At 55.4% G+C, this 13,286-nt stretch overlaps 1 protein-coding gene across 5 annotated transcripts in view; it reads left to right on the plus strand.

The window, feature by feature from the left end:
* The window catches only part of ZBTB7B (zinc finger and BTB domain containing 7B), a 39,010-nt gene that overhangs the window by 1,080 nt on the left and 24,644 nt on the right, over nucleotides 1-13,286 (plus strand). The window contains exon 1 of one of the 5 annotated variants that reach the window (XM_020797433.3): nucleotides 5,303-5,442. The exons of 3 other annotated variants lie outside the window; for them this stretch is intronic. In XM_020797433.3, the coding sequence (XP_020653092.3) occupies nucleotides 5,427-5,442 (16 nt within the window). In that variant the 5' untranslated portion in view covers nucleotides 5,303-5,426. Of the gene's footprint in view, nucleotides 1-5,302; nucleotides 5,443-12,535; nucleotides 13,023-13,286 lie in introns of those variants that run through there. One more of the 5 variants, XM_020797434.3, reaches the window with a different exon arrangement.

Here is a 13,286-nt window from a genome sequence, read left to right on the forward strand (position 1 = left end):
ATCCCCCCCCCAAAAAAAGAACAAGGTTTCCCATTTCTGGGTAAAACCAGGATAAGCGAGAAACTTAAAATAAAAATTCACCTGTCCGTAGGTTTATATTGCAGCCCGCACCCATCCCTGTCTGAAGGGTTTTTATAGGTTAATTCCCTCCCACACGGTTCCTTTGGTGCTTACAAACAAGTGGAGCCGGGTTGCAGTGGAAAGGTGGGGAAGATCAGGTGGCCCATCTGGCTGGGCCGGACTACGAGTCCCATCAACCTCGGGCCAGCCTGGGGTTGTAGTCCAGGACGGCCAGAGGGCTGACAGGACCTGAGAAGAGGTGGCTGCCTAGATCCATTGTATATATTTCTTTTATGTATGCAATATATAGTGTGTGTACTGTATATATAAATATATAGTATTTGTGTGTTTAAAAAGCAGGGGGACTTTTGATGGTGGGAGGGGGGGTAGGGAAGGCAAGGGTGAGTTTCAGTGGTGACTGGGAAGGGGGTTGCTGCATTCCCAGGACGCGGTGTGTGGGCGGATTGCATCTCCTTTCCTGGGATTCATTTCCTGATGAACCAGCCGCCCACCCCCGGAACGGTGCCGCCCGAGGCCGCTCTCGTGCGTTCCTCCTCATGGGGGAGGCGTGTTGTTTGTGCAACTCGTCTCGGTTGTGAGTTGTCACTTTGGATCTCCCTCCCGGAGGACGCCCGGGGGGGGGTTGGAGCGGGCGGCTGGAAAGGATGACAGGGACCACGTCCCCGGTCTCCAGGGGGGGGGGTTTCCTCGTCATTTCAGGGCAGCTTTGTGGGTTTTTCATCCGCCTCCCCCCCTTGTCTGTGGCGGATCTGACTCTGGCAACGTGGCTGTCGGCGGTGGGTAAATCCCGAATGGTGTGGGGAATCCCTTCTTGCCTTCGTGTTGACCTTTTCTGGAGAGGGTCGGCCCCTGGCAGCCCTTCGCCAATTCCAGTGGAAAAAAATGGGAAGTTACAAAGTTTGGCCGGCGTCATATTTGATCTGGTTATTTTAATGGAAGGAAAAGTTTGGCTCATACAGAGGGGGTGACCTTCTTAGGAAACATCTCCTTCTCTCGGATCCTTCCTTCCATTTTGCCCCTAATGGATGGATGAGTCCTTGTGGCTACTGGGAGGACACTACAGATCCCATAATCCCTAGCAAAGCTGGCTGGGGCTGATGGGAGTTGGAATCCTGTACTACTTAGATAGCCAATGATTCTGGGCCTCGCCCCCTGGCGCAGGCCACTTGCGTCTTTAGCAGAAAGATGATTGGTATGTTTCGGCCCCGATCCTGGCCACGGTGGCTGGTGGATGCAGGGAAGTCTCACTCCCCAAAGAAATTGTTCGGATCCGCTGGTTGTTGGACTACGACACCCATCATCCCTTTTCGTGGGCTTTGCCTGTCGGGGTGGATGGCCGCCAGCGGCCCACCTTGGCAGTACCTCTAGATTTCTAGCTTCCGCCGGTGGGAAAGCCCCCCCACTCCACAACCCACAACCGAGCGAACCGAACACCTCCAGGAGAGCGAGCCTGTTGGGTCCTCCTCGTGAGCAACACCCAGCTGCAGAAGCGCCCTTTGGAACGGATCCCTTGGCAACCTCACGATGGCCGTCTGTTTATTCTGGGGCTGCGCCTCCCTAAGCATCGAGAGGTGGGGTGTGCATTGTTCCCGATAATCGAGAGGTGGGGTGCGCGTCGTGCATGTGTGCGTGCGTGCGCGCATGCGCGCCTTCCCTTGGGCAAATGTTCTTTTTGGACTCTGTCCTGCCAGACACACCCAGCCCCGGTGCTTACTCTGCATTGCTTTACCGGGGCGTGTAAGCGTGTTCCTGTTGGCCTGTTACATTCCCCTGCTCTATTTCAGGCTTTGAGACACGAATTTCGGAGTCTTGTTTAGATTTAGTTTTAAGACTGCTTCTCTGTTCCCACAAACCGGGCGGAACAAGAGTCACTGAGACCATCTCTTTATTTTAAAGAATTTTTTTAAAAAATAAAAAAGTCCACTCAAAAAGTGCAGAATTCCCTCCAGGGCAGCTAGCTTTCACATGATAGCGTTCAAGTCTTGTTGGACTCCGACTCCCATCTGCCTCCACCAGCTCTACTGGTGTGTGTGTGATGGGTGTTCTAGGCAAGAATAATGATTGTCGCAGTGACCGCTGAGATTTTGGAGAAAGCAGGACTCGCTGGGGAAGGGAACAAGACGGGGCCAAATGGGAGGCAGGAGGAAGAGAGGAACAGCAGATGTGCGATGGATTGACCCAGTAAAAGAAGCCATGGCTTTTAATTTGGAAGACCTGAGCAGGACTGTTCCATGTTAGGACATTTTGGGGTTCATTAATTCACAGGGACTTGATGGCGCATCACAACAGATGGCACATCATCATCATCACCAATTAATAACATTCCAAATAATGGCCTCTGCCTGTTTTTAAAAGAAAAGCATGTATCTGAGCTTCGGCACAGAACGGTGTTGTGCTTTTTTCAATTTTGGACTAAGATTTGTGAAACCCCGGTTCTAGCCGTTGCTGAGCGTTGATCCGCTCTGAGTCTCCGCTCAGCTGTTTCCCAGTCATTCTCAGACTGACCTACCTCGCCGGGCCGTTGTAACAGCGGAGAGAAAGCGATTCCTCTCCACTTATCTTGAGCTCCCTGGAGAAAAGGCAGGACGGAAGGGCAGCTAATTAATTTTTTTAAATTAAGGTTTTAGGGGTCTCGCTGTAGACCCCGAGGCAGTCCAGAGGGAGGCAAAGCTGAGGCTGTTGGGCTCCACGATCAAGGCCATTTAACGACCTAAATTAGCGGCCGCCAATCTGCAACCAGGAAGCGGTGGGTATTCCCGATTCTTTACAACAGGGTATGAATGTGTGGGTGTTTTGACACCGGGCATTTTGTGTTCTCTATATTTAATCATCGCCATCTTAGCACTGCAGAACTAGAAGGGACCCTGTAGATCATAAGGACGCCCAGTGGGGGATTCGAACTCCCAACCACAGAGACCTGGGCTATCCAGCAGTTCCTTATTTATTAGTTGGCTTTCTTTGCTGACTTCTCTACCTTTCATCCAGTGCCGTCCAATTGACATGGCTGTTCCTTGCCACATCATTTCCACAACCACCACTGCAGAGCTAGAAGGGATCCTGTAGATCACAAGGACGCCCAGTGGGGGATTCGAACCCTGTAAGGTAGGCCTTATGGCCCATGACTGCCCCAGGCTCTCCCTAAGCTGATCACCTCTGGGTAGAGATTAAAGCCGGGTCTCCTGACTCCCGATTTCAACCCCCTAACCCTTGATCTACATGTTCTCTCTGTCCATGGGGGCTTCTCAGAATTGTGCATTCCCTTCACCTCGAATCGATCGGGACCCAAGCGAGCCGCTCTAAGTCTCCGGAGATCTTTGGCGCCCTTGCGGTGGCTGGCTGGAGGGCGCTGTTCCCGGAGGCGAGCGGAGGGGGCCGAGAGGCGAGCCTGCCTGCTGGAGGTGTGTGTGTGTAGAGGTGAGCTAAGAATACACCTGCCGCTCGTCTCCGACGTGTCCTGGATGTTCAGGTAGCGGCTGCTGGTTAAAGTGGATTGGAGGCGTGTTTGTAGGGCGCCTGGCAGTAAATAGCAAACGGGTGGGAGGCCAACAGGTAAGATTAAGCCACACCGCCCGTTAATCCGAGCCCCCGGACCTCTCTGGAGCCCTGTCAAGAGCAGATCTCTTAACTCCAGGTTGAAATTCTGTGAAATCCCATGATGTCCGTCTTCTTGTTGCGTACTCTCCGGCGGATTTGGGTTGCCTCTGAGCATGCACAGAGAGCGTTCGTTCTTCTCCGTATATCTCAAAATGTCCGGCTCTCTCCTGCCTGCTCTGCCTAGGATGGGATGAGAGGACAGACCTTGAGTTATTTATTTATTTGTTTGTTTGTTTAAGGTGAATAATAATTATTATTTTTTTACGGTGATGAAGTGGGAGGTTGGGATAACACCCGAGGTCGACAAATCTCCCTGGGGAGCCCCCTCATCCACCGCACGGTGTCTGTCCTTTAAAGTAATTCAAATTTTAAATGAGTTTATCCCTTCCAGAGTATCTGGGGAAACAATAACAGCCCAATAAAATAATGAGAAAAATCTACACACACACACTGCGGTGGATAGAAATCGCTTCAGAGCATGCACAGAGTTCCCTGCTTGATCCCTGAGCAACTATAACCTTTCCCTCCTTTTGGAATTAATTGAGAAGATGGTTGTATATAAGGAAGCAGGCTGTGGAATAGTTACATCCTCATTTATTGTTTTTAAACAAAAGTATTATTATGTTGCCGTTCCCTTGCTGTTCGCCATGCCCCCTGATCATGGGATGTGTTACAGTGTTTGGGGCTTGTTTGAAAAACCTGAATTTCCTCTTTGTTATCTCCCCCTCCCGCAAGCAGAGGCCATGAGATCACGTCAAGTCTGGGGAACAGGCAGAAATTCAACAGGTGAAGGGGGACCTCCCACCCCGCAGGCATTTGGAGGTGGGCTTATTTGTAAGCCCTCACCTTTTTTTCTTTTCTTCACAGGCTGTTTGGGGGGGGAGCATGTAAAGCCTGTGTAACAGGCAGAAATTCAACAGGTTGTCAGCCCCGTGTCTCGGCACCTAGCAAAAAAAGAGAAATGTCACTCAGGCCCGTGGCGGCCCAGCGGCACAGTTGCCGTGCAAGCAGCAATGTAGGAATAGCAACGCCAGCCCCAGGAGCATCTCCTCCGGGGTTAGGTGATGAAACCACCGAGAAATCTCCTCTGGGGCCGCTCCTTGGAGGCTGGACACCCTCCCTTAGCCCCGAGCGCCAGCCGGCTCCTTAGCAACCTCCTCGGTCCGTGGCCCCATCCTGGTTGCCGTTCGGAGGAGCCCGGCTTGGCAGGGGTTGAAGCCAGCGGGCAGGAGAGAAAGAGAGGCAAAGCCGGGCGCCACGCCAGCCGGTTGGCATGGCCAAGGAGCAGGAGGGTTGGCAGAGAGGGGCCACTCGGCTTTCCTCCCCACCCTGGTCGAAGCTGAGAAGGTCAGGGGGGTCGGGCACGGATGCCCTCTCTGTACCAAGGCGGCCCATATCAAATGCCAGCCTGTCGGGCCTCGGTGCCCGGTGCCCTAGTTTGGAAGCAGCCCGGGCAGACCTCTGTGCCATCTTTCCAAAGCAGCCCATCCTGCTTTCCTCTTCTTGAAGGTGTGGGTTAGGGGGCAACGCTCCGGGCTTCCATGTACTGGGAAAGGGGTGTCACCTCCGCGGGGCGAACGTCGGAGTGCCTTGGCCGGATTCCCCTCCCCGAGGGAGGGAGGGAGGGACGCAGAAAGCAGGTGACAAGAGTCGGAAGGAGAAGTAGGTCAGGCTGCGCCAGGGAGGCTCGGAGATCCCCCCCCCCGAGGGTTGGCACAGGCCTTCCTGGCAGCGGCTTTCGGCTCGGCCACATGGGCACCGGACGGGGTAAGAACTGGCCCGGCCAATTTCCTGCTCCGAGGAAGCCTTTAGGGCGCTGCTCTGGACTTGAACGGAAACCTAAATTACTAGGCTGTGGCAACGTTTGTGTGTGTGTATGTGTGTGTAAAAAGCCCTATCTCCATCTTTTCCTTTTGGAATTCACAAGGGCAGGATTCGAATTCAGACCCGAGGCCCTGGAAAAAGGAAAAAAAGCAGGGGTTGGCAATTTTTTTTTGGGGGGGGGTTGTCGGTTTGTTTGGGTGACACAACGCCCTTCGTCCGCCTGGCTATAATGGTGGAAGGAGACTGGGAGGGATAAAATATATATATATTTCTAAGGTTCCTCTGTGGCGGAATGGAAGTTCTTCCTTGGTTCGAACACCAGAAGGAGGCCGTCTTGGGCGCACGATGGGCACTTGAGCGTTTGGTGCTCGACATGGGGCAGAAGGCCATCATGAAGAGGGCGTGCGCACAGTTTAGGGGGGAGGAAAAATGCCAGCCGTCTGTCGGAGGTCGGAGGGCTTCCCTTTCCCCGGCTTGGCTTGTCGGCACCTCGGTTGCCAAATGAATAATTGTCACCCCCCCCCAGCTCTGCTCTCCTGCAGATAAGAGTGGGCCTGTCATTTCAAGGAAGGGCGTGCCTTGCCTTTCGGGTCTGGCCTCACCCTGGCACGGCACGTCGAAGGCTGCCAGGGTGCCCATAAACCCCTTGGCATCGCTCGGTGGCGGCAGAGCCCAAGGGTGGCAGATCAAATCCCCACAGTGCCTCCTCGACAGGGGGGAAAAATAATCTCGACCCAAACATGGAGAAATGGGGGGGGGGCGTTCGGTGTATCCAGACAGCCACCCCCCCAAAGTGTGTATCTGGGGCCTGACAGAAGGGCGATTTCGTGCCCGGCCGGGCCGGCAAACGCCTCGGCCGGATGTCCGTGGGCGGGCATAAACCCTTCGCCGTGTGGGTGAGATTCAGCCTTGGAGGCTGAGAGGGGGGGGGCACGGATTAACGTGACCCTGTCTGGTTAGATCAGCGTTGAGAATGGCCGTAAAAAAACCACATTATCCCCGATCATGTCAGAGGTTTCCCTCTGGCTGCGTTGGTGCAGTTGTTTCGAAGGCGGGCACACGGGCTTCCAGGGGGCCTGGCACCGCCCGGAAGCAAAGGGGGAACCTGGAGGAAAGAATCGCCGTGAGATTTGAGCCTTGGCTGACGGGGAAGCGTTTTGCAAACGGAGTGGATCCGTTTTTGCATTTCCTCAAATCGTGGCCTTCTATTTTCCTCACCCTCCAGACAGTGGCCGTTGTTGGAGGAGCACTTTGTACCTGCTCCGTTTACCTCTGGACAACGGCTTTTTTTTTTTTTTAGTACTGGGGGATCTGAAAAAATGGCTTTTGGGAGCATCCTGAGGCCCAAACAGCGCTGTCTCGCTTGGAGGAGGGTGTAGCAGTGTGGGGTAGTGGTTAAAGCGTGGATTTTTGGGTCTTGAGCTTCAGGGTCGGAGGTTGTGAGTTCGAATCCCCTGCTGGGCCTCCCTGATAGGGGCTGGACTCAATGATCTATACTTAGGATCCCTTCCAGCTTCGCAGTCCTAAGATGATGACGGCGATGAAGCTCAATTCCCCGCCGAGCCTTTAAAAATTCACAGGGTGACCTTGGACCAATTCCGTCCTCTTTCCTCCTGACCTACCTCGCAGGGGTGTCGTGGCAAGGATGAAATGAGGAAGGGGGGGAGCCAGTGAGTTTATGGGAAGGAAGGTGTGGGGGGGTCTTCATGTGTCCAATACACACTTTTTATCCATCCATGTACAGATGGGATTGGTAACCCTCCCAGGGGCTGTTGGACTACACTCCCCATCAACCCCAGCCAGCGGTGATGGGAATTGTGGTGCAAGGATATACCGAGGGCTCAACCATCTCCATCTGCGTGGCAGGGAAAATCCTAGCTGATTCCCCCCCCCCAATAGAAGGTTTAAAGAGATGCCCAACAGGCCGAAATTCAACAGGAACAGAGTCCTCTAACCCTCTTTGGTCAAGGACCTGCAGCGCTAAGTAAAAGTGAACCTGCACAGCTGCGAAGGACCGGCTCCGAAGACGGAGCTGGCCGCCTTGCACCGTTCGGGCGTTACTCGCCTGGGCGCTCCCCGCGCGCCGCGTCCCTGGGGGCACGATTCTGGGCCCCGAGCCCAAGCCCTTAAAATCTCCCGGGAGGTCCCTGCGCCCCGCCTCTGCCTCTGCGCCTGGGAAAGGCGCATTTTTGGCCCACCTCTGTCAGAACCCTACGGGGGATTTTTTTCGAAACCGGGTGCTGAGGAAATATTTATTCCTCCCCCCGGTATGATCTCTGTGTAGGCGAAATATACCGCGTTTGACACCCAGGTCCTTCTGAGGTTCCTCCAGGAAGAGCAGAAGAAAATAAATAAATAAAAAATCCCTATTCTCCACGTGATCTCCTTTTTATAGCCACGGGGTTCTTCCACTGTGGCGTCTCTCGCACTCGGGTGCCGTGCCAAAGGGCAGCCTCATGGGCTCCTCTGGTTCACAGCTGCTCCGACAACCTCGCCCACCAGCCCCGGAGGGGCCGGGACCCACCCTGTCATGTTCCCTGGACGGATCCGCCTTTCTCTCTCCGCCCCACCGCGGCCGTTTCCCTCTCCTCGCCTTCCCCGAGGCTCCCTGGCTGCTGCGGAGACGCTGGGCCGACCTCTTCCTCCAGGGGGCGCCCAACCGAAACCCGGAACGGTGGGTGGGTGTCTGTGGAACGTCAGGCCACTGGATTTGCCATGAGATTTGCCTCCCCCCCCCTCCGTTGCTGGTCACACACAGAGCAGCAAAGTTTGGGTGCGGTGTGGTAGTGCTGATCTTGTGTGTGGTGTGGCGCGTGGGGGGGGGGATGGACACTTATTCCAGCCGCTCCCGACGTAGCCCAGTTCTGTCCTACCTAGCAAGACCGTTGTACGGGGGGACTTCGGATCCGGCCGGCCTCTGCCTTGATGGGGAGGGTTCTTAAAGTGGACTGGATGTGAGGGTGGGGGTCCTGTCCCACAGCCGTCTGTGCAAGGGGGGGGCTCTGGTGGAGAATATCCCCCCTTTCCCCCCCATTTTAATCCCATGATGATTAGCCCTCCAGTAATCTGTTCCATTTTCTACCTACGTTTTGTCGTAATGCGGGGCAATCGTAAAGCGAGGCACAACTGTATGTGGGAATTGAACCTCGATCCTCCTGGATGTAGCACGTCCTCTCTAACCGTTAGGCCACACCGCCTGTCCTTTAGAAAGGCCTCTTTGTGGTTCTGGAATCGGGGGAGCCCCTTACCTTTCTATCCTTCCCACCATCGGAGGCCTTTCCCGGGAGCTCCCAAGCCTGCCTTGAACGCCCCGTCCCCTGCCAGCGCCCTGGTTTTGCAAGAGCAATGAGAAAGAACTTGCATGCAGACTGGCTCACTTGCTCGAGACGCCTCCGAAGATTAGGTTCCACACCCCCTTTTTACCATCTGTTGTCGGTGAGGTTGGTTTTCAAGGTTGGCTTTCTCCAAGAACTAGGAGGCAAGGGGTGCTTTTCGGAAAAGCCCACATTGTTTTGATTAACTTTTAAATTATTATTATTACTAATAATGACCTTCGGTAAACCCCATTTCAAATGAAATCCTCGGTGGTTCCTTTTCTCTCTCTCTCTCTCTGTAGACTTTTCTTTTTTGTTATCCAGTGGAAGTGAGTTCCACCGTCCCAAGGCCTCTCCCTGTTGGAGAGTAAACGAGAACAGAAGCTGGAGCAACCAAAGGGCACAACAAGCCCCAGAATCCCCATATCCGCCCTGGCTGGGGAACTTGGGAATTGTAGTTTGAATCGGAGCTTTTCTGAACTCTGAACAAAGTTGGTTGGAGTTTTGTTTTTGGAAGTCCGGCAACCAGTATAACGGCTAGCCGTGGGGTTTGGCCATTTTTGGGGCTTGTCGTCCAGAATGTCAATTGGTTCCCCTCCTCCTGCGTTTTGAGCAAACCCGCCGTGCCCTGTCCTTCGCGGCAGAGCTGGTTCCACGCTTAGTACCCTCTCCCCTGCCGCCTATATTGCGATATTTCTTGGCATGCCAGCTGGAGGAAAGGGGAGATAAGGTGGGCGAGGCTGCAAAGGGAGGGCATGGGGCACCCTGTGCTATGGGGAGGACTGGGGTAAGTGGCACCAGGTAGGGGGTGGGGGTGGAGGGAGGCCTGCCGTTGATGGCCAGGCGTGACTCACGCTGGGTGGGAGCAGGTTCTGCAGGCTGACGCCAGCACAAGGCCACCTTTGGCTTCTGAAACCCAGGAGATGAGGCAGGGTATGTCTTTCCAGCCAGCATGTGGATTCTGGGGACTGTGATCCGAAAAAAAGGACCTTTCTCCATCTCCGATAATGGCTCCGTAGAAGTTTCTGTGTATAGTGATAGTGCTGGAAGAAGCAAGCCGTAGGGTGACCACTCTTAGCCTGGGGCGGGCAGTGCCGACGGCAAAGAAAGATGAAACAGATCTGGGGCTGAACCGTGGGGTTCTGTTGCCTCAGCCCCAGAGCCTTCGTTCTCTCCTGGGGAATTCCCCCTGTGCATGTGCAGAGTGCCTTTTCCAGGAACGGAGAACCAGGGCGGTCTGGCAATCTATACGGCACTCCCGTCCATTTCTGTAGGGTGCAGGGTTTATGACATAATAACTGCTGGATACTAGAATCCAGAGCATGGGAGGGGGGGAGCAGAGGTTTGGCCTGCCAACTCCCACCAGCCCCACACGGTGAAGGATTATGGGTGTCGGACTCCAAGACACCTGGACCCCCAATGCTTTCCCCCATCCCTCTTCTGCCTCCTCCTTTATGACCACAGCAGTGATGTAGCAGTTTCGGTGGGACCGTCAGCTCTCTATCTGCGTTATCTCGCTTGCCCACCCTGCAACACCCCTGCAGTGTAGGGTGCTGTTATCTCTCGGCTGCAGACCGCCTGGGGGGGGGGGGAGCCGAGGGGGCACAGACCCCTGCAGCCCAAGGGCAGCGTGTTCGCCGGAGACAAGCTCGGAGCCCGGCCGTGACTCCGATCGGCCGCTGTTTTGGGATTCCCGGAACCCTCCCAAAACCATCTAGTCCGAAACTATCAACTTCCCCAGGTGGCGCTGAGGGTGGTGGTGTTTCGTGTGTGCATGCCCTCCTTCTGGCCAAGGTAGCCGGGGAGGGGGGCCCTTCGAGTGGGCACCTTCCCGGGCATGCCTGATCTTCCTTGTCCTGAATTGCCAGGTGGGCTGAAGCGGGCGCCCCTGAAACCCTCTCTCTGTGCCCGGGAAACCACGGGCCTCCTCTTGTCCTCTGCCCACTCCGGGCGGGGTTCCAGCGTGTGCTGGCAGGGAGGGCAGTCCTGGATGCCATTTCTCGCCTGCCCGACCCCACCCGGCCACATTTGCTCTGCGCTGTTCCTCTAGCAACCCGGGGTGGGTCCCTCGAACAACCGGGCGTGCTTTCTTTCCGGAGAAGCACTCTGGGCGCGGAGATGCCCCCCCCCCACGTCTCCAGCCTGCCCAGCCTGCCCGGGCCACCTCTTGGCCAACCCGCTTTCTCATCTCGGCTGCTTCCCCTTTCATGCCCTCTGTTTGCTACCAAGGGGTGGGGTGAGCTGGCCCGTTTCCTATTTGATTTTCTCTCTGTGTGTGTGTGTCTTACGTCTTCCCCCTTTCCCTCCCAGGCACATGGCTTGGCCTTCCGTGGTGCCCACAGTGGGCAGAATCCTGCCCGTGTGGAACCCAGGTGTCCAGGAGAGGAAATGTCTGTTCTTTACTGAAAAGGCACTTTTCGCATGTTCAGAGACTAGTGGTACCATGCTCGGAAGAGTCTGTTTTGTGTATTGCTGGGGAGAGAGAGTGACGCCCGAGGACTCGGGAGGCCTGGGTTCGAATCCCCGCTCAGCTGTGGAAATTCCCTGGGGCATAAGGGAGTAGGTGGACTACAGGCCTGGTTAATGATGAGGGGCGATGGAATTTTTGGCTTTCTCCTCAAACCTCTCCCTCTGTGTGCTTATGTTTTCTCCCCGCACGTGTTTCTGAGAACGTACAGAGTGCTGTCTCTCGTGGTCTCTCTTCCCCCCCCCCCCCGCCAGCCTCTTCGGGAGCAGGCAATTCTCCAGCTCCAGGGTTGAGTCAGGGCAGCTCTTTCGGGGAGGGGCTTGGGTGGGGGCGCCGCGCGGCGACGTTGGGACAGCGCCCACCTGGCCGGGCGGTCCACCAGGGCGAGTTGGGGCAGGCCGGGCCCAGCCTCGCCCCAGTGGGGTGACACAATCCAGGTCTTAAAAGTAGGGCAACGAAAGCGAGAGAAAAACAGAACGGCGATCTCGTGAGATCTACGTTCCCCCCCCCCTTTGTTTGGCACTGGCGAGACCTCGTCTTGAGTCCTGTGGAGACATTGGAACCCGTGACCAGCACTGGAGATATAAAATGGGACCATATAAAACCCAGCTAAAATCTTTCTGTAATGCTACCCTGTCCTTTTATTTCCTCCGGAGGTAGGTGGCGCTGTTGCCAAAAGGTGCATAGCAATAGGAGCATAAGAAAGGGTGCTTCAGAGCATGTGCAGAGTGCCATTTTCCGTTTGCATTCACAACTTGCCAAAGTCATGGGGGAGGGCTACTGGTTGCCATGCTGGCCGGAGGACGATGGGAATTGTAGTCCAAATACATCTTTTTCCCAACACGCCAATCAAATTTGGCCCTTTTTTTTAAAAAAATGGAGCCTGATTATGCCAGTATGTTTCAGAGCGCCAGCTTTCCTGTAACCCCATTCAGATGATGTATTTTGAGGCCTTTTTAAAGCAGAAGCCAGGAAATCCAGGCCAGACGTATCAGGGTTGTTTGGTGGCAAATATTTTTCTGACCCTGGCATCCCCCCCCCAAACGTGAAACTGGAAGTCTTCCACATGTGATAAACAGCCATATTTTTCCGCGAAGCCGTGGTGGTGGCGCTGCTGTGATATCTGGAATAGCTCCGCTGCCTTGCACCTCGCGGAGGCCTTCTGGAGGAGCAACCGAATTTTTTTTAAAAAATATATTTATTGCTGGAGGAAGATTCGTCGGGAGGCAGGGAAATCTAGGAAGCCGGGACCGACGAAAACATGGCAGAGCCTATCGTGGCGAGTTTGTGGCGGGTGGGGAGGAGTTGGAGGCGCGATTCGAACTCGGGACTGCCCCCACTGGCCTTCTCCTTGCTGCTTTCTTTCACCAGCTTGTTTGGTTCCAAGCCTTTTGGGGGGGGGCAGTTTTAGAAATGACGTGCCAGGAGGGCGGGATGGGTGCCAGGGAGCGGAAATCAATCACACACGCATACACACCCGTGCAAAACTTGGGTGGGGGGGTGTATGGTAAAGGGTTAAAAAAATCGCGTTGAGTGGTGGGAGGAGAGGAGGGGATGAAGGCGAGAGAGGGTGCCGCCGCGTAACCCGGGGTGTGGGCGTTGCCACTTTTTGAGGTGGGAATCGGAGGCGAAACCCAGCCACCCCCAGCTTGTGCCAGCTTTTCTCAGAGTTGCCACGCTGGTTTCTGGAACGGGGCAAGAGGAGGGCCAGCGACGCGGTGGAGCAGGACCCACGCCAAGGGGTGAGTGAAGGGTGGCTGCGTTGGGGGGGCAGAAGGCGTGGAACGTGGGGGGGCCCTGTTCCCCTACTCCTTAAAGTGTCCCACTTTTCTGAATCGGCCCAGCTCGGGCGCCCGGTGCCCACCAGGGCCTCAGAGGTGCCCGCGTGCCAACTTTCCCCAGGAGAGAAAGCGCCCGGTGCCCAAAACCCACCACATGCCTCGCCTCCGAAAAAGGCCGTTCCGTCGAAGCCGAGGGGCTGCTTTGGAGCTGCAAAATGCCCAGCT

The sequence above is a fragment of the Pogona vitticeps genome, chromosome 15 (assembly GCF_051106095.1).
Source record: "Pogona vitticeps strain Pit_001003342236 chromosome 15, PviZW2.1, whole genome shotgun sequence".
NCBI classification, from domain to species: domain Eukaryota; kingdom Metazoa; phylum Chordata; class Lepidosauria; order Squamata; family Agamidae; genus Pogona; species Pogona vitticeps.